This window comes from Uloborus diversus, chromosome 2 (assembly GCF_026930045.1).
Source record: "Uloborus diversus isolate 005 chromosome 2, Udiv.v.3.1, whole genome shotgun sequence".
Classification (NCBI taxonomy): domain Eukaryota; kingdom Metazoa; phylum Arthropoda; class Arachnida; order Araneae; family Uloboridae; genus Uloborus; species Uloborus diversus.
The window spans coordinates 165,276,773-165,297,797 of NC_072732.1; the positions used below are offsets into that span (position 1 = coordinate 165,276,773).

Below are 21,025 nucleotides of genomic sequence, written 5' to 3' on the forward strand. Positions count from 1 at the left end.
GCTAGTTTGTCCTGCACGTGAAAAAATGAGCAAAAAATTTTGTTTAAGAAATCAGACACGTTTATGATTTCTTGAGCAATAAAATGTTATTCGCTGCCTTTTCAAATTATTCCTTTTTATTGAACTATACGAGTTCTTACGCATGGGACAAAATGTCACTTTTTCCGTGGAATAGAAATTTAATAAGTGTTCTCTACAATTTTAAATTATTACTTTTTAATGAAGTATATGAACTGTCACGTGCAGTACAATATGTCCGTCTTTCCGTTGAATGTGCCATTAATACTTAAATCGTATATTTTGAAAGTGGGGAAAGTTGTTTTTTCTCTTGTTGTAAAATAAGTAAGGGTTTGCATTTCGATAAATTAAAAAATATTTGTAAGGGTTATAGGACATATTTTTCGTATCTCTTTTTGTATTTGATAATATAAGTTTATCGCTCAGCTGTCGGCAACCCTTCGATTGCGATCGAGTAGTCGATCTCGATCCTATTTTCAGTCGATCGTCACAACATTCAGGAACTACTTTCTTGGTCAGAGCAATTAAACAAACGTAATTTTCCGGAAAAAGTATGATCAACTTTTCCATCAAAAATTATTTGAAAATTTTCATAATTTTTTATAATCGCTAGGAATTCCATTTTTAATGATAAAATAATAAAATTGTGAGAGAAAGACATGGAGAAGCTTTTAGTTTTCATGAATAAATTGCCCGCAAAATTATTATGCATTTATAGAAACTTTGATATAAATCTAGGTATGATCTAGGTACCAATTTTGTATGTAAAAAACGTTTTGAAGAGGGTTTTTCAGATTGTTGTAAAACACCCACATTAAGATTTAAGTCTTAATGTAAACTCATTCTCAAGTTGACGACTTTTATTTCAATAATGAAGAAAAGTTAAGGTTTCAAAATATTAAAAACTGTGGATTTTTCACCAAATTAAAATGTTAAAAATTTTCAAAACAATCAAAGAAGTTTGAATTCAAGTCCCATTTTTTCAAGCAATAGGTACTTAGTGTTAATCTAATTTATATGCATCAGCACTGTCCTCCAAGTCAATTTTGATTTTCGCAAAACTTGGGAAGTAAACCATCAGTTAATTTAGGTTTCCGATCGCTGTTATAACTTAACAAGGTTACTAGTGCTTACTAAAATAATATAAAAAAACTCTTAATAAAAATAAATGAAGTTGTCTTTATTTCAAAATTGATGAATTATTATAATGTTTAATTAAAATGAATTATATTCCAGTAGTTTTTTTTCTTAATAATAAAAAATAAATACTATTCAAATTTATATTAATACTACAAAATCACCCGTCAAAAGGCTCGAGATTTTGAAACTTTTGTAACGTTTTATTAATTCTATTGTTCGTCTTTGAATTTTTGTTTTTCATATTTTATGTTTCGTTTTTTGTTTATACTGTTCAGTTCTTTTTCGGTGTTTTGCACTGTTGTGCTGTTTAACTTTTGGCCATTATGTGATACTCAGTTCTGTAAGTGGGAGTTATTTTATGAGTCTAATAATAATTTTAAAAATGTATGACGGGTGAAAATTGCATCTTCATTTAAGCGAAGCAACTGCCTGCCTGAGAATATTTTTATTGGTTCTCCAGATGATGGGCAATTCATTGATACTTTCTGGAAAAATTGGTTAGGTAGAAGTACATAAGCTTAATTTGGTGCCAAAAATGTAACAGCAATTGAAACAAATACCATGAATCTGAGAGATTGAAATCTTGTAAAAGTTAGTATGTTCAGGCCGTCACGAAACTTTCTTCTATAAAATTCCCGACTTCGCATGGGTAGTAGAGCATATTATGCCTACATGTTTAATTAACTAAGAAGATTTATCAGCGTATTATTTTTTTTTAACATAGTGCCTAAAAACCGTTACCTTTTATTATAAGGAGCAGCAAGCGTTGCTGAGTTTTAGTTCATGGGTACAACTAAGAAGTCACTCATTCAGTTTATGATAAGCACATGTTCAAGTACTGTCTGTCATTAGTCAAGCGCAAATCTGTATTTTCAGTCTATCGTGCGTGTTGTTTAATGTTTAATTGTGATTTCACTTATGATAAAAACATCTGTTTATAACTCACACAGTCCAGATATGTTTGCTAAAGAAGAAGCACGTGAATATCATTTAAGAGTCTGTGAAGAAGTTGTTGAGCATCTTACTATTTTAACCCGCGGATTTCCGTTCGGATTGAAAAACTTTAATTTCTGTTGACAAAAACGACAATGTGGAAAATTTGCAGAAAGCGTTCGCGCACGCGTCCATACAGGGTGACCAGAATGGGGTCATTTCCAAAATTTTAAAAGTTTTTTTTTTTCTGAAAGAGCATACTTAAAAACATAGGATCTGACCATTTTAAAATTTATTTGACTAAGTTTAATATTTTTAAAAAATTAGTTAAATCGGTGATCTTTCATTGTTTATGTTTCTGTGGATGACTTCACAAATGATGAAATGTCATTCAGTGCTGCCATTCACAAAGTATAACATTTAAATTGCATCTTTACTCACGTGTACTGGTAACGATATGGTTGATAGCAAGCGTAGAGCGCAATATTTGATTCGTTTGTTGATTATCATAACGTGGAAATAAAATAAACATATGCGCCAAAGTGCATCATTTATGATGACATAAAGGCCACGCCTTTTTGAAAAATCGGACGTTTAAAAAAATTAATTAAAAAATAACTGTTGGGAAAAAGAACGTATTTTCTGGGTCCATGTTTTTTTTTTTTTTTTTTTTTTGCTTATACTATCAATTTCAGTGACTAAAAGTAGTACTTTTGACTGAAGGAAACAACCCCATTGTCAACCAAAAAATAGTGAATTGGACTTTAGGCTGGTTTTGTGCCGTATAATTTGAGATATACGTATTAAAAATTTGAAAGAAAAACTAGGTAAGTTTTCCTTAGTTTAATGTATGTGTTTTTTAAATTAATTTAAATCAAACTGTTCGAAATGTGCCATTGAAAGTGGGGCATTCTATATGTATAACTTATATTATGTTTTCGAGAAGACCTATGCAGTATGGTAATGACAACGCTGGTATTTTGTTTCAGCTCTCTAACTTCGGAGGGAGATCTTTGCTGTCTATTACATAATCTTGGTTAGTTATTCGATAATCTTAAAACGCTGGAATAAATTTGACGCAGCACAATTGTATAACCTTGTAGTAATCAATTTAGTGTGAGAAAAGTTCCGCATTTAGGAACGTAAAAAATCTGATGAGATACAATTGTAAATGTAAACAAGATGGGCATTAAAAATTATTTTAAAAGCATTAGAAAAGCTTAATTAAACTCAATTAAACTTTCATTAAACTCAAGCATTTCACTCTTGAAAGAAAAAAAAGAAATAAATGCTTTGAACTTGCCATGGGTTCTTTTCTTGTTGGTCCTCTAGTTACGCATTTAAGACTTTGTTGACAGGGACAATACATCAAGTACTTTCCTCCATAGAAGTCACCTAGCTGAGATTCTGGTGGACTGCATGGCTGTCCTAAAAATTAAAACCAAATTTATTACATTATATGAGAAATGTTCAATTGCTGGCGTAATTTATTCCGCAGTTAAACTTAAAAAACCGAATGTGCTGCGGTGTTAATTGGTGTTTATGGATACAAACGTAAATTTTCCAATAAAATATCTCATGTAGCATGTCAGTGTATCAGGTGTCTAAGGTTCCATCAACGTATTTTACGTTTCCTTTTTTTAAGTAGCATAGTTTTTACTTTTCATTTGCTATTTTTTATAAATTATGGTTTTATGCTTTAGCGTTTTTGAAAAGTATTACCTTTAAATACGTTTTACTTAATTTCTCGACTGTGTTTTTTTTTTTAAGGTCTGTATCTCACAGCTAGACTAACGTAAGTTAGGTAATCGCTACTTTACAGGAGGGGGGGGGGTGTTTTTCTGGAGTTTGCAAAGGAGTCTTTCAACTCTGTTGATTGATTGCAAAAAAATCCCGATTATCTGCGGCCTTTCACATTTAAGGGGAAAAAATCGGCGATGAGTAACTATGAGTAAATAAATAAACACATTTTAACTTAATAAGCGCAAAATCTATTTTTGAAATTATTTTTTTTATATATATATGTTTCCTTCTTCCTCCTCCTTTCCACTGTCATCGAACCTTAAAAGATCACCAAACTCTGACATTTTGAAACCTGATTTTTAGATCTGCACTATATATAGTTACTACTTCAGATCTACACTACTTACTGATTTTTAGGTCCACCGTACTTACTGAAATCTACACTACTTAAGCGCGTAAACGTGTGACAGAACTAGTCTTGAAACAAATCTCCTCCTTTTTGCCGTCTTTTTGATGTAACCTAGTTTAATCTGCTGCGTTTAATCCGTTTTCACGTTTTGCTCGCGTGGGTGTGTGTAATCCGCTTGCAATAACAAGCGATCCTTTTTTTTTTTTGCTTTTTTTTTTTTTGTGTGCATTTTTAACACACAGTGTTATTGTTTTAGCTATAGTTTAAATATATGCAAGTGTTATTGATCTTTTAAAGACATTGCATACTCTAGCAATAATTTTTAATACTGCACCTATTTTCATTGCATGACGTTTTATGTACAATACAATCATTAAAAAACACACACACACATTTTTTTTTTCTTCTTAATACCCCCTTTTTAACCTTTTTTTTCGGATTAACCGCGATTTTCGTTATCCGTGGTACCAATGCCACTTAATTCCGTGGATAATCGGGAATGTACTTTACAAAGGATTTTTTTTTTCCAGAAATACGTTAACTTAGCTTGATGCGGCGTAAGATTCTACGTAAAATCGCTAATAAACGAAAAATCGCAATTTTTGTACTAACGTCAGTCTGACACGAGGTACAGATATATGGAATGCTTTTGCTACTACAACGTTTTCTGTTTTTTCGTACAATTACCCATTACTTGTTCTTTTTTACGTTTTCAATCCTCCTCTAGCGTCAGTTTTTCCAATCCATAATCATGTTAGAAGCAATATTTTGAATATTGCTTATTATACCCATTTTGTGCCAAAAAATTCAAATTCAGGGCCATTCCATTGCAATATAAACCTGTAAGGCCAGTTTTTTTCTCGCGCAACTGCATTTGATGGAAGAAATTTGAGAGATAATTACTTTTTTAACATCTGTAATATTTTGAGGATGGGAACTTGTAAATTAGGCCATAAAATCATTTATAAATAAGTTGGATTATACGTACGAAATTCGCCTGAGGGATATTTTTCATCAGGGATTTTGTTGAAGCATGCACCTTTCACATGTTCCTAAATGCTAGCCTTAAGCTCTCTTGTTAGATGCTCGTGTAGATGGATGCATTCCCTTTTTCAGTAATAAAATTCAAATTTCCAACTCGCTGGATCGTTTTGAGAGGTGCTTCAACAAAACTTTTAATTAATTATACAAATAAATCGGTTCGTACAATCAAACTTATTTATTAATAATTTTGTCATCAAGTTTAAAAGTTTTGATCTCCGAATCATTACGGATATTGGAAAAGTAATTTTCCCACAATTTCCTTCTATTTAATGCAATACCACATGAAAAAAATCAGGCACTAAAAATTTGTATTTGACTGGGCAAAGTCCAGTATTAAAATTTCACGGAATTTAATGGGTATAAATTGCTTCTCAAAACCCTCCTACCAAGATAAAACAGCAGGAAAGCATTATTGTTCCTTGAAAGTAGTCAGGAATGTAGTTAGAAGTTTGGCTCGTCTACGCTGTAGGGTAGACCGAGGCATTTTTACGCGGATTTTTTTCAATGAATTTTCTAATTTTTATGTTTTAACCTAGGAAATTTTGGACATTACGTTTTTATGAAGCAGTTAATGGAGTCAAAATTGGTGTATTTAGTTGTTTCTCCGCTTACGTTTTTAACCGTTAAAAAAATTATTTTTGAGTTCAAGTCGGTTGCGTAAAGTTGCCCGGACACGGGGCACGTTTACGCATATTTATTTTGACATGTAACGTGGCTCTGTTAGTGTTTTGAACATAATGTCTTACCATCGCTAAAATAAAGCAAATTTATTGCAGACTGAATTGTGTATAAAGTGGAAGCTGAAGGGGCATTAATATGATTGTAAGCTATAAGATCCGAATGTGTAACTTAGTTAAAAATTAAATGGTAATTTCCGAAACTAAATCGCCGGAAAATACTAAAAATGTCTGAGACAGTTTGATTGAAAAAAAAGTGTCATGGGTACGTATAAGTAAGATAGAGTAAGAACGATCGAAAAGGTGCTCAGAAGTTCAACGCGTGAATTTGCTCCTTTGCCAAGTTTGGATTTATTTTTAACGTGCATAAAAATTTAATAACGTTTCAGTTCATACAAATACAATTCTAAAAAAAAAAAAAGGATAAAATTCTGCTAATTTTATACATTTTTTATTATGCATTATTTATTCACAATATGCTCTAAAACGTTCAACACAAAATTTACTCAACTTGGTGGAAAACAGATTATTCTTTCTACAAGCTGAACCTAAGCTCGACTAATTCTCAAAAACTTGTGAGAAATTTTGCTAGAGAGTAGCATCAACCTGTTATGACTGTTGGCTCTCCAGTTATAATTCACTTTGAAAAAAGGGTACTGCGTAAACGTGCTCCGGTCTACCCTACTATTGCAGAGCTCTCAACGTCTCTCGAGGAGTATCCTCATACATATAACAGCGAATGATCGAATAACGCTCCTGACGTCACCAAAAATCAATTTTGCGCCACGGCATGATAATTTGATAACAATTTTTGGTAACGTTTGACATACAAGGAAATGCTTTATTTTGACAAGACTAAACTGGATCCGGTAACTTAACTGTTTTACTAGTAAAACTGTCATTTTAAGAATGTGAAGAAACGAAAAAGTGGTCAACTATGAACGCTATCTAGTGGAGTTTAGGGTTCATCCACTTTTGTGAGGGTTAAAATTTCCACTATAAAAATATCACCAAACAGGCAATTGCTTAATTAAAATGTAAAAGCAATTTTCACCCGTCATACCTTGACGGGCTGTTTTCTTGTTCAATAAATAGTGAAGTGTTTATCATGATTGTATGTATTCTATATATCGTTGGCTCAGAACAACAGTTGTATATCTTAGTATTATTTCTGGGATTAGATGTCTTAGTGTTGCTCTAAGGCGACGATATATGTAATATGGTTTCAGTTATTTGGAATTCACATTGATTACAGAATTTCCGTATTTATTGCTTTATTCCACGTTCTCTTACATATTGCCATTTTCACCTTTTTTCATTTTTCAAAGTAAAAAAGGGTAAGTAATTTATAAATACCAACAAAATGTGGTTGAAATTAATTCTTCAACTGTATTTTATTGAAAAATATCATCATAGTAGCATGAAACATAGTAATTAAAAAGACTCTTTGCAAAATTGTCCACTTTTTCCGAGAGTTAAAATTAATGAGCGGTAATGCAAATTGTCAAAATTTTCTTTGAAAGAGATTTATAATAGGATTCATACATTTTGATAAGTTAATTTAACTTATAGGAACAGAATATAAACTTGACTTTGATTTTATATGATCAAAAGAAAATTGACTGAAGACTGATATTAGACCTCCTTTACACGACGTTACTTAGTTGAATCAACTTTCGAGAGGGTGGTTTTCAGGATGCCAGGACCAATGGAAGAATGGAGGAATCGCCCACCTAAATTTACACATCAGGCACGCCAGAGTTAACTTGGCTCGGTTTTAACAGCGTCGTTGAACAGCCGCTCAAATAAATTTGACTTAGACTAATGGTTTGAGACATGAATTCCCAGGGTTTTATGTACCCTATTCTTCTGAGAAGAAAAGTTGATTCAACTAACTGTTTCGTGTAGGAGGCCTTACAATCAAATTTGATCAGAAAGTAGAAGCACAACTGCGTGATCAGCCTTGTTTTTGAAACTTACTCTTCTTACTATGGAAAGCAACAGGAAATTGATGTAGAAATTGGCTTATACTTTATCAAAAATGTCAGTTAATAGAATTTGTAAAAGAAGTCAAACGTTCGCGCGAACTAATTTAACTTATCAGAATAAAATACATTAACTTCGTTTTGATTTTGCATAAACAAATTAAAAATGACGGAAGATTGCTGAAACAGCCTAACTTGATAAGAAAGTAGGAGCACGGTTGCATGATAAGTTTTATTTTTAAAAATTTTTCCTCTCAATATAGAAATCAACAGGAACATTGCTATAGAAATTGGCATATAAATTGTCGAAAATGGCTTTGAAAGAGCTTACAGCCGAAGTTAAAGAGTAACCTAAACCAGTTTAACTCAGAGGAACAAAATATAATGACTTGAATTAGTTTTTGCATAAACAAAACACAATTGCCTTTAGATTGCTGTTACAGTAACTTAGCATTAACTACTTTAGTATACTTTTTGAAAAAAATAATTACAGAATTAATAACTTGAGCTTAACACTCACTCTCTCTTCTGAGCTTCACGCAAACTCCTCTAGTTCGGGCTGTACTTAGAGATAAAGCTACGCAGCATTCGTCATCTTTGCAGTCTCCAGCTTTTTCACACAGTGGTGTGGCTGTCGTTGAGGCCTACAAAAAAAAAAAAAAAAAGAAAAAAGAAAAAAAAAAAAAAAAAAAAAGAAAGAAACGCAGGTTTTCATTTTCTCTCATACTTCAAGTCTGCTGAATTTTTATGGTTTGCAAAAAAAACATTGATGCACATGCTTTCTTTAAACCAAAGATGAAGCTTTTGCAACAAAAATGGCTGATTTGAAACAAGCCACAATTTTTTCTTTTTCCTATGCACTGCTACCATTTAGTAACATGAAATGAAGTTGTAATCTTTAAAGTAAATGTACGTTCAGTTGGTATATAGCCTTTTACTTTTAGAAGATTGGATACGAATCTTATTTTAGGACATTTTTGTTGGAAGTAGCAATCACTGGTGACCTGCCAATTACCGGAGGTGTTACCCTACTTCAAGTCTGCTGAATTTTTATAGTTTGCAAAAAAAAAAAAAAAAAAAGTTTGTATGCTTTTTAATAATCAGAAAAGTAAATAATTTAAATAATTACGTTTATTAAAAAATTACGTTTTGCGTAAGCTTAAATTATTTCAAAATATAGGTACTATTCTTGAAGTAAAAAAACTGTCTTTACTTTTCTAAAAACGTTAAAAAAAAGAAAATGCTTTATTGTTATGTAAATGTAAAACTAAATAAACGTTTTACGTTATTTTAAAACTTCTTCCGATTATTGGCTATTAATTTTTTTTCCTCCAAAAAAAATCGTTTTGTTCTAATTTTTATTTTAACAAAAAATGTAAAACATAAATGTTTCTAAAAAAAGTCATGATTTTGGATCATCTAGGAAACAAAATGTTTAAAAAATATCATACCAACAAGGCCACAAAACAAATAAATGCAATGATACCCTTCATTATTGCTTTCTAAACACTTAAACGTCCATTTTACGATTCTTTATATTAACATAGTGTGTAACAGGTGTGATTCGGAAAAAGTATTCCGACATTTTATCGAACTCTTTTGCGTCATAATTGGTATTCTATTGTTAATATAGATTACGAGCTTTAAGTGGAATTCTTGAAAAATAGGATCTTTATGCGCATTTTGGTAACACATTATAATTAAATGAATGAAAAGGCTAAAACCAACTAAATCAAATTTCAGGTAAGTCAAAGGATTGTTCGTAGACTCAACCAAGGGCAATAAAGAAAAATACGATATTCAATATAGGATTGAGTGTTTTTATTGTAATTAACGGGTTAGCAGAATAACTAATGTTTAGCAATTCATCCGTGTACAGTAACTTTATTATTATTATTATTATTATTTTGTTTAGTTAATCAGAAAATATCCGTAAATATTTTACTTTTAGTGTATTGCAATTAAGGGGCTAGGAAGAATTTGTTTTCAATAAGTTTAAAGTTACTTTTTTAGTTTTGATCTCTAACATATTTTTTATTCTAAATTAATTTCAAAAAAATTTAAAGCGATATATCGTTTTCTATATGTTTCAAAAATCATGTCAATATGATAAAAATCTAGCTGAAGAAGATAAGGTGTCATAAAAGATTGCAACAGTCATAATCTTAGCATGCCTCCCTCTTAAAAAATCGTTGATACTTCAGTTGAGGCAGCGGTAAGCGAAGGGATGTAAGTAGATGATTTTAAGTTTAGATCCTAGGCAAGCGTTTGTTGATATTTTTTCTAAATCATGCGGAGTAGCAGCACCTACCAGGGCTACTAGTACCATCTCTTGCCTCATCACACAGGAGAGGTTCTCCTGCCATTTGTACTGGTTAGTTCCCAAAATTTAAGTTTGGCACTTACATCCCTTTCTTCTCACTGCCTCAATTCTACATTATTTTAATTCTTTGCTCTACTAATGAATGTAATATTTGGTTAATTTTAAAAAGTTATCATTTTTCCTTTTTGCAGATATTTCCGTATTCAAGTATATTTGATAAGAATGCCACCAACGTTTTTGAAAGAATGCGTAAAATTATTTTTTCTTATTTATTTTAAGCACATTTGTGAGTTTGTTAAAAGTAGGAAATATTAATTGTCCTTTCATTCCGTCTTTACTTTTAAGCGAGATACTCTAATGCAATGGCATTCAATTATTTCATTTGAAAGGAATAACTTATGCAGGGTGATAAGAAATATCTTAGTACACATGATACATCAAAACTTTAATGCTAATGAAAACATTTCGACCAAACTTCAAAATTAGTATGAAGTCATTATTTCGTCTAATATGGATACAAATTTCAACGAAGTGGCTACTGTTCGCCTTTGAGAAGTTGAGCTATGTCCTTGAGCAAGTCCATTTCTTTCAAGAGAAAATAATTAGCAAGAAGAATTGTTGGGCGAAGAGTTGGGTTATCAATAAGCCTTTCGAACTTCAACCTTTTTCCTCATCCCTATTTCAACAAATGGAATCGTTTAATCGGTCGTCCAGCGGAACTCAACCTGCCAGAAGCGGACAGTACCTTTAGCCTTGGGCCGCAATTCCCTTTCTAATATTTTGTCCCATTCCTTGCATACGGATTTCTTTAGGAATGCAAAAGTTTTATGAGGTTGACGAGACACACCCTTGTGTCCACGATGGACCAAACAGAATTATAAGTTGGATTCAAATCTGAGGAATACGGTATCCATTCTTGAGCTCCAATGAAGTCTGGAAAACGTGTTTTGCACCAATCTTGAGTGCCTTAAGCTCGGTGTACAAGGGCGGAATCCTGTTGAAAGTTCCATCTTATGTTTCCAACGAACTTTTGCGACTAAGGTAAGACAACATCTTCCAAAATGCGCTTGCGATATGTTTTTTGATTAATCTTTATCCCTTGATCCACAAAAAAAAGTGATATTTTCTCACTAGAACATATCCTACCCCAAACCAGTAGATAGGGGTCGTTGACACCGTTCAACAATGCAAGAAGATCTTGGAGACAAGGATGTGTGCTAAACTTCATATAACGTTGGCATCCCTAAAGAAGTAGGGGAACCGTGGGGCAAAGTGAATTAGCGGTGAAATAGTTTGTTTCATTTACTCACTCAATCATTTAATATAAGTCATCTTTGTTTTCAATTATTAATTAATTAATTTACATTCCTTCATTTAGTTATTTACTTATTTATTCTTTCATTCACTTATTTTCTTACTCATTCATTCTTTTACTCGCTCATTTTTACTTCCTTTTACAAAAAAGGAATATTGTATTCGCGAAAAAATTTTCACCCAAAAATCGGCCTTAATTTCCATTTTGCTCACCCCCAAATGAATGTGAGTTTTTTTTCAACCCGACCACACGTGGATATGTACCTAGGAACGTACAGATACCCGAAATATCCCTTTTGACGATCCCCGAGTTAACTACAATGAGTTTTCTCGTGACGGCTTTATGTAGGTATGTATGTGCGTACGTGTGTATGTATGTCGCATAACTCAAGAACGGAATGTCTTAGAAAATTGAAGATTAGTACGTAGACTCCTAGTGGGGTCTAGTTGTGCACCTTCTTTTTTGGTTGCATTCGAATGTTCCAATGGGAGTCTTTTGCCCCTTTTTTGGTGGAAATCATTGTTAATTTCAATGTAAACTCAAGTGGTGTTATAATTTGGCGGACACTTAACGATATATCGCCAGTCGTTTGGTTGCCAAGTCGTTTTTACTTCCTTTGACAAAAAAGAAAGTATTGTATTCGCGAAAAAACTTTTCACTCAAAAATCGGCCATAATTTATATTTTTCTCACCAATGAATGAATGTTGAATTCTTTTTTCGACCCGATCACACGTGGATATATGCCTAGGAACGTACAGACACCCGAAATATCCTTTTTGACGATACCCGAGTTGATTAAACGAATTTTCTCGTGACGTACGTCTGTACGTATGTATGTGCATATGTGCTTGTGTGTGTATGTGGTATGTATCTCGCATAAATCAAAAACGGTATAACCTAGAAAGTTGAAATTTGGTACGTAGACTTCTAGTGGAGTCTAGTTGTGCACCTTCTCTTTTGGTTGCATTTGAATGTTCTTAAGGGGGGTCTTTTGCCCCTTTTTGGGGTGAAATCATTGTTAATTTCGATGTAAACTCAAGTTGTGTTATTATTTGTTGGACACTTGGTAATATATCGCCAGTCTTTTGGTCGCCAAATTTTGTCACCAACTTGGCAACAAATTTGGAGGATTTTTTTTTTTCTAATTTGGTTTCAATTTGTCCACTGTTGGTGATATTTAGAGAGTAAACAATTGAATCACATTAAAATTGCCAATAATGGGGAATTTTAATGTGATTAGCTCGTTTTTTCATACATTAATTGATTTATTCATTTAATTATTCGTTTATTGTTTCATTATCTTTTCATTTATGCATTCAACCTTTTATTTATTGATTCTTTTGATCAAAAATATGTTTTATAATCGAATAAAAAATATTTCATAAGAAAAATATTTCATATTTTTCACTTTGCCCCATGAAAAAAAAGTGATTTTTTTTTTTTTTTTTTTGAAGACTCAAATTAACTGCCATAAATAAAAAATGCTGTTTAAATGCAAGTTTTATTATAAAATAAAATGTTTTTTTCTTTGTGTTTTGTAATTTTCAAAACAAATATCCTATTTTTCCATTTTGAAAAAACTCAGTCATCTTAACCATTTCACTTTGCCCCACATTCCCCAACTTATGGAAGAAATTGGATAAAATATCAACAAGTGAGTTGCGGCCCGTAGCCAAAAATTTTGTGACACATTTATAGCTTTGTGTTAAGGCTAAAGGTAGTCACTTTGAAAATTTGTTAATATTGAACGAAATAATGTATTCAAACTAATTTTGAAATTGGTCTTAATATTTTCATTAGCATTAAAATTATAATGTATTATGTGTGTCTAAGTTCTATCTTGTCGCCCTGTACAAACTTTGTCAAACTTTCTCAACCACTAAAGTTCATTTTGAAACTTCTTTTCGCAACCCTCTTTTATGCAAAACCGTATGGTACTTTTGGCAGGAATAGCACTTTTGCATTTCATTAATCTCCGCCAATTTATTGCATTTTTAATTGATTCTTCTTAATTTTTTTCATCTTTTTTTGTTCAGAAGCAACTTAGGTAGGTTTACAAAATATTTTGATTATTCTGTTACACGTGATGTAGGATGAGCAACTTAGCCTTAAACGAGCTGATGTGTGCATCACATAACTTCCTTTTGCTCCAATTTAATGTCATTTAATCATAATTGGCAATTTTAATGTGATTCAATTGTTTACTCTCTAAATATCACCTACAGTGGCCATATTAAAACCAAATTAAAAAAAAACATCACAAAATTTGTTGCCAAGTTGGCGACAAAACTTGGCGACCAAAAGACTGGCGATGTATCGTCAAGTGTCCGACAAATTATAACACCACTTGAGTTTACATCGAAATTAATAATGATTTCCCCTCAAAATGGGGCAAAATACCCCCTTAGGAGCATCCGAATGCAACCAAAAATGAAGGTGCACAACTAGACCCTACTAGGAATCTACGTACCAAATTTCAACTTTCTAGGGCATACCGTCTTTGAGTTATGCGAGATACATACACACATACACACATACGCACATACAGACGTCACGAGAAAATTCGTTGTAATTAACTCGGGGGTCGTCAAAATGGATATTTCGGGTGTCTGTAGGTTCCTAGGCATGTATCCACGTGTGGTGGCGTCGAAAAAAAAACTCAACATTCAAACGGGGGTGAGAAAAATGGAAATTAAGGCCGATTTTTGAGTGAAATTTTTTTCGCCACTACAATACTTCCTTTTTTGTAAAAGGAAGTAAAAATTGGTCTAATCATAAAAATAAGTTACATTTACAAAGTGAATATAAAATGTAACAATGATTCTAAAACTGTTGTTCTGTTTGAAATATTAGGAATTTTTTTTCGGCAAAAAAATGTGACACAATGCACATTCAGAATTATCTAAAAAACGCTAAGATTCACCATGTTTGTTGACTTTATCATTTGTTTTTTTTTTTTTTTTGGTAAAATTGTTTTCTGTAAGAAAAAATGTCTCATATTTTTTTTATTATGGCTGCATTTTAGCTCTATTTGAAATTATATTTTAACTCCTAATGATTTGAAGATTTGACACCTAATAACCAAGTTCCAAAATTCTTACTCTTAGTAAGTTTGTTACGTTTAAACTGCAAACCATTGATCCTCAATTATATGCATATGGAGAAACAGTTTTAAAAAATGATTATTTGGCGGTAATTATTAAAATTGATGAAATGTATTCAAAAGTGTAAATTAGTAAATTTTGAAGATTTTAGACGTTCAGTGACAAGTAATTTTTGGAGAGAATGGAAAAATAATGTTCCCCCCAGCAGGTTATCCAGATAAAAACCTCTAAAATGCTTCTAACAGTTTTGCCAGTATGTACACGCGGCAAGATATGCCGAAAGAAAAAGAGAAATACTTGAAAGAAAAGTAAATTTTTTTAGAATGATCAGTGTGTTTATTTTTCCTTTAAAAATCAACAAAATAAAAAGAAAACGTATAAAATATTCAGTAATCAAAATAAAACTAAATTTGCCTATTTTTGCTTTTATCAAGTAATTTTCGGTGTAATATAACACATTCCTCTTTTAAAAAGATGAAAAACTTCTTTTTCTGTTTAATATTCAATGTCTTCAACATTAGGTTCTTCACCCTCTGGTTCTTCTCCTTCAGGTTTCTCACCATCTGGTTCGTCGCCTGTTCGTGGTCGACGACAACGAAAGCGCCACGCGTTTTTAGCTCCCTGTAAAAGAGATACAAGAAAATAACAAAATATTCATATTTTAGTAGGGATGCTGTTAATAATACTTTAATGGTGTGAGATTGGAAGCATCCAAATTGCAATGAGAAAAAGGAAATTAGTAGATCTTGGCCATTTTGACTTTTCGGTTTATGTAGATCAACCAGGGCTGCGGCGTCGGAGGGAAAATGACCGACTCCGAATCCTAAAATTTTAGAGCCCTTGACTCCGACTACTTTTTCCAAAAATTATTCTGACTCCGACTTTACGACTCTGCTCTGGCTCCTTAGCCCTGGAAGATGCGCGGACTTGAAGGGAAAATGACCGATTCCGACTTCGAATCTAGGAATTTTAGAGCCCAGTTCTCCGATTCCTTTACCGAAAATCAGTTTAACTCAGACTCCAGAACTCTGAATTTAACTCCTTAGCCCTGGAAGATTCGCCGACTCAGAGGGAAAATGACTAATTCCTTCTCCGACTCCAAATATTGGAGTTATAGAGCCCGCGACTCCGGCTGCTTTACTCCCAAATTTAGTCTGACTCCGTTCCACGACTCCGATTTCAGGTTCTTAGCCCTAGCACTTTTGTGAACTCGGTGGAAAAATGATCGACTCCGACTCTCGGGAGTTAAACGCCTTCGAATCTCAACTCTGATTCCAATTACTTTATCCCAAAATCAAAAACACTATGACTCCACGATTCTTACTTTGACTCCTCGACTTACTTTGACAGTTCTGAGAGATCGACTTCAGCTACTGTTTTCAGTACTTTGCTTACTAAAAGTGTATTCTTTGTCCATACGTATTCCTAAAAAAATCAACTGAAAGTTGGAAATTTTACAACGGATCGACAATCACATTTAGCAGCAATCTTTCCACATTCATGTTTTATGAAGTATACGTACTCATATCTCCCTCTGCGAGGTTTTATTATCTTGTATTTGTATGAAAATATGACGATTTGAAGTACAGTTATGGAAAATATACCGGCATTTATCCGTTCTAGAGACATCAAAGTAATCCAAAATTTCGGCAACAGAAATTTTTATTTTAAAGGATTGAGAGAAAACAACAGTAATTTGTGCATATTTTCCAAATAATGGTAACTTTAATAATAGCTTAAATATTTAGTTTATTTTTTATCGCTGAAATTTTTTTTTCTGTCTAGTAATAAATTGTACTGGCAATCAAAAAATAGTTCCACTTAAATCAAAGAATCCAAAATATCAGTTAATTAAAGTAAGTACTCCCTCAAATTTCCTCACCTTGTTAAATTATGCAAGTACTGTTTAACACCCACTGATTAAGTAGTTTCTCGGCAACAGCTTCGGAGAAAAATTACTTTTTTTTAATATTATAAATGTGATTATGTTTATTGTATCGGAAATTTTTGAAACCCTGATGTCTTTATTCTAAAGGAAATTTTAGGGAATATTTTTATTTTTCTAATGTTGAATTTTGAGTATTCTTACTCTTATTTCATTGATATTTTTTAGAGACTGCTATCGTTACTATAATGAGTAATTTTAATGGGATCTTTGACATCATTAATCATTTGGTACTTTCCTTGTCATAAGGTTTTAGAAACTTCTTCTCACCCTAATGTTTAAAAATACATGTAAAAAAAAGTTTCTCCTAGGTAACAGGACACGTCTCAATATTTTTAGACTTGAAGATAGTAATATACTGGAAGAATTTTAGCTTCCTATTTCAAATGACAGAGGGTGCTCAACCCCCTCAACAAAACTTCATGAGTATGGCGAGGGGGGTTGAAAATACATTAAACTGAAAAAATAATGCAACATATTATAATATGTACTCGAGTTATATACAATGCAATGAAATAATTATTTACAAAAAAAAAACAGCTCGGAAAATTAAATGTTTTTCAATTTGTGACATTTCCTATGCCACGGCCAATGTTAAATAGAGGGGTCATTGAGCACCCTCTTAAAATTTGAACAAGAAGTTAAAACTTTTACTGCATAATACTATAAGTAAGTCTTTAAAAAAAAAAAAACAATAGCAGACGTCCTGGACTCTAGCTGAAAATAAGTTGTTTTTGAACCACCCTCAAGAACAACTGTATTCGAATGATGATTCAGACCGTTTGTTGAAGTTTTGGTTCCTATCTCTGTCAGAAAAGAAATATTTCAGTCTATAGAGGAAAAAATGTATACTTACAATGTCTGCATTCCGGCGTGATTCCATGCACTCAAGATCTCCGCGGCAAGGACAAAATCTCACAAATTTGTCTCCATAGTCAGAAGATAATACTGAATTACTGCACCTGTCTCCTACATATTAAGAGAGTGAAATTTTAAACATGTTAAAAATAATGATTATTTTCTTTTTCAATGCAAGAAATTCATCAATATTTTATACATAAAACTAAAACAAGCATTTTTAATGGAACTTAGTGCAGTTTTAAAGTTTATGTACCGTTAATCAATAACTCGAAGCCTTACGACTCGAATATTTCTTTATCTCGAAGTTTTTATAGGGTCCCAAGCTTTGAGAAGTCACTAGTAACTTCAAATAACTCAAACTTCTAATTACTTAAAGGTTTTGCCCGTTTTTCGGGACTTCGCACTATCGAGAGTTAACTGTGTCAAAATTGAAACTTAATTTTGGTTTATTTAAGACGATAGGAGTAATTATTTATTTTGGTAGCAAAGTTTTTTAACTTCATTACATATATGTTCGACTAAAAGTAACACATCTTAGAAAAGTAAGAGCTTTTTTAAAAAATTATTATTCTTTTAAAATTTATTTTCATTTAGTATAAACCACTTAAAACCCCAATTTACCTAATAAGACATTTTCTTTTGAACTGATTTCAAAATAGAGGAAGTCGTCAATGGCATGTATAGTCTGACCACTGATGAGATTGAAAGCCTAATATCCGGTTTACTGGCGGATATAGACACATATGTTAGTTTTCAGGGATGCTAGCTTTTGCACATGTGCATTAGCCTCAAAATTGTATAGAGTCACATTAAAATGAGTTTAACACGAACATAAATTTTTACTTTTCCCCTCTCATGCAGCAGCAGAGAATCTTGGGAGAAAGTGGTGTTAATTCAAAGCTGCACGATCAATTTATCACCAAAACAATAATGTAAAATACAAATAATGCAAATTATTGAACCATTACTATTTCAATATATTGATCAACAGTTGTTCAGTTTGAGGGAAAAAATACAACATTGAGAAAATACGTACCTGCGAATGAGAGTGGTTTACAAGTTCCTTTTCGACCAGTCAGTGTTGTAGTTATGCAGCATTCAGTATTTTGGTCGCAATCATTTTCATCGTCACAACGTCTAGTTCGAGCTTGAGTAAATTCCTTCAGTAAGACAATGAAAAAAGAAAATCCTTTACTGTACCATTGTATTTCATTCGCCATAGCGCGCTTAGTTTTTAAAGTCTGTCAGTGAATTTCAAAATGTAAATTTGTGATGTCATTGAGCTCTTAGCGATTTGAACAGAAAAAGTTTTGTTCGAAGAAAACGATTTTGTTTAAGTTGTTTACTTAGAGGCTGAGTTTTGAGCGTTAAAATTTTTGTAATACTCGTGAGCGAACTTCAAGTATCTTTTTTAATCTAAAAACCAATAGCACTAAACATTAGTTTTAAACTATTTTGAAAAAAACTAAAATTCTATTACATTCAATATTGTTTCACTTAGAATTTTAAGAAACATGAAAAGGTATTCATGATGTATTTTTCCGTATGCTCTTAGAGTTAATATTTACGAAATCAACACACATTTAATGCATCAAGTCGATTAATTTTCCACAAAAAGAAAGCAAGTCAAACGATTTTTATTCAAATGGCTACATTTATTTATTTATTTTTGATGTCATCGAACGATTGTAAGATTTACATAATCCGTTTAAAACGAATATGCTTTTTACAGTATTGTATTAAATCTTATTTTTCTTTATTTATCTTTTTGTGCTACCTTGTCAGTTGTTAAGTAATAAAAACTGGGGGGCGGGACGGAGGGAATTTTGTTAAGAGTCAGTTTTTTTCCGTATTAAAAAATTGAGTCCGATTCTTAAATTTTTCGAATAAAAACATTGATGGCTCAAAATTACGGAACTTTAATACCAAGTATTTTAAGCGGCCAAATGTCCTATAGTTTATTTTGCTATTAATACAGTTTTATTTTAACGTACTTTCCCTTAAAGTTTTTTTTTTTTCTTTTTTAATGAAAGATGGCCAAATTTATCGCACAAGTAGAGTTAAAAAAGACTATTTAAAATAAATTAATTAAATATTTCAGATCGAAAATTTCAACTGTGGAATTTTGAGATGGTTAAATGTGCGTTCCAGTCTAATTGCTAAATTTAAAATTAATTAAAAGATATTACCAACAAAACTACGACGAACAAAAGAAAAAGAATCGACTTCATATTGCTTGTTTCGTTAGCCTCTAATCAATAAAGCAACATTCAAAACCTGATCATTTAGTCTCTTAAATAGCATGAAAATAAAAAACAGATGGAATACTCTTGACTAATTCCCCAACTATTATCAAAACGAAACTAGGTCACATAAGAGTATTTTGAATGGCAAATATTTCATTTTATGTTTTCAGAGTTTTGGAAGGTTTATATATCTTTCTGTCAAATATGAACTACATTTCATTTTATTTCCAAAATAAACCCATTAAAATATCTTTAAATAAAGAAACTAGACCACGTAAGAGTATTTTGAATGACATAAATTTATTTTTATGTTTTCAGAGTTTTGAAGTGTTTTTATACCATTTTCTGCAGAATACGAACTACATTTTAATTGATTTCCAAATTAAAACTCTTAAAATCTCTTTATATGACGAAACTAAATTACATAAGAGTGTTTTGAGAGACATAAAGTCCTTTTTGCATTTTGGTTCAAAATCGAATGTCTCAAATACAGAAATAAATCCCTTATTTTCTAAAAATAAAAAAAATAATTTTAAGTAGCGGTAGAAACAAAAACTTTTTCGATGGTGTTTGACAATGTTCTAAAAGAGGAGTAAGTTTTACGTGTTACGTAACTTTGCTACAGAAGCTTTAAATAATTCAATTTCATTCATTACGTTTGTCCCTTTTCAGTTTCGCTTCCAAAGCGATAAAAGTCAGCTGTTTTCAAATTAGTTGGCGATAAAGCAATAAATATTCTTCGCTTATTCTATTTTTTTGTTTGAAAGATTTATCTTTTCCGCGCCTGGTTTAAAGCTATTTATGAATTTATCCTCTGCTCTCCATAAGTTGAAAGTTTATTTTATCCATAAGTTTCAGGCTTATTTCCATAATTGCTTTTTAAATACGTTGCTATGAATATAAGATGAAAATTATTACTCCTTTAATGAGATTCACATACATTATATGATAATAGTGGATGGTATTATTATGGAAAACTAACTTTTAAAATAACATTTTTGAATCATTCCCCGATATTCATCACGAAATAAAAATTAATTTCATTTACTTTTCATAAATTCTTTAGTATAATTTATTTTAACACATTAATATCTTCAATTCTCAACGCTCCTCTCTTCAAAGATCTTTTTAAAAATATCGTTACATTTTTTGTTATAGGTACTCAAAGCAGCTTTTTAATCATTGCGATTGTTTGTCATTTTGTTTATTGACGCCATGTGTTGGTCAAAGTTGCATAAAAACTGCTTGTTTGGCGATACTATACGTAATTATTTTTCGACT

The 21,025-nt window shown here is 31.8% G+C and overlaps 2 protein-coding genes across 2 annotated transcripts in view; one reads left to right on the forward strand and one right to left on the reverse strand.

Moving 5' to 3' along the window:
- Positions 1-21,025, forward strand: part of LOC129216644 (voltage-dependent calcium channel subunit alpha-2/delta-3-like) — a 476,626-nt gene that overhangs the window by 197,841 nt on the left and 257,760 nt on the right. The gene's annotated exons all lie outside the window — the stretch shown is intronic.
- On the reverse strand, positions 15,006-19,793 carry LOC129216125 (uncharacterized). Its single transcript, XM_054850280.1, has 4 exons — positions 19,688-19,793; positions 18,535-18,658; positions 17,494-17,606; positions 15,006-15,313 (listed from the first exon to the last, which is right to left on the reverse strand). Exons 1-4 carry the CDS (start codon positions 19,727-19,729, stop codon positions 15,188-15,190), a joined length of 405 nt encoding a protein of 134 aa, XP_054706255.1. The 5' UTR covers positions 19,730-19,793; the 3' UTR covers positions 15,006-15,187.

Coding starts and splice junctions, on each gene's coding strand:
- LOC129216125 (XM_054850280.1), bottom strand. CDS start 19,729: ATGAAGTCGATTCTTTTTCTTTTGTTCGTCGTAGTTTTGTTG. Junction 18,659..19,687: donor TGTTCGTCGTAGTTTTGTTG/GTAATATCTTTT, acceptor GTCTTACTGAAG/GAATTTACTCAAGCTCGAAC. Junction 15,314..17,493: donor CACGCCGGAATGCAGACATT/GTAAGTATACAT, acceptor TCTCTTTTACAG/GGAGCTAAAAACGCGTGGCG.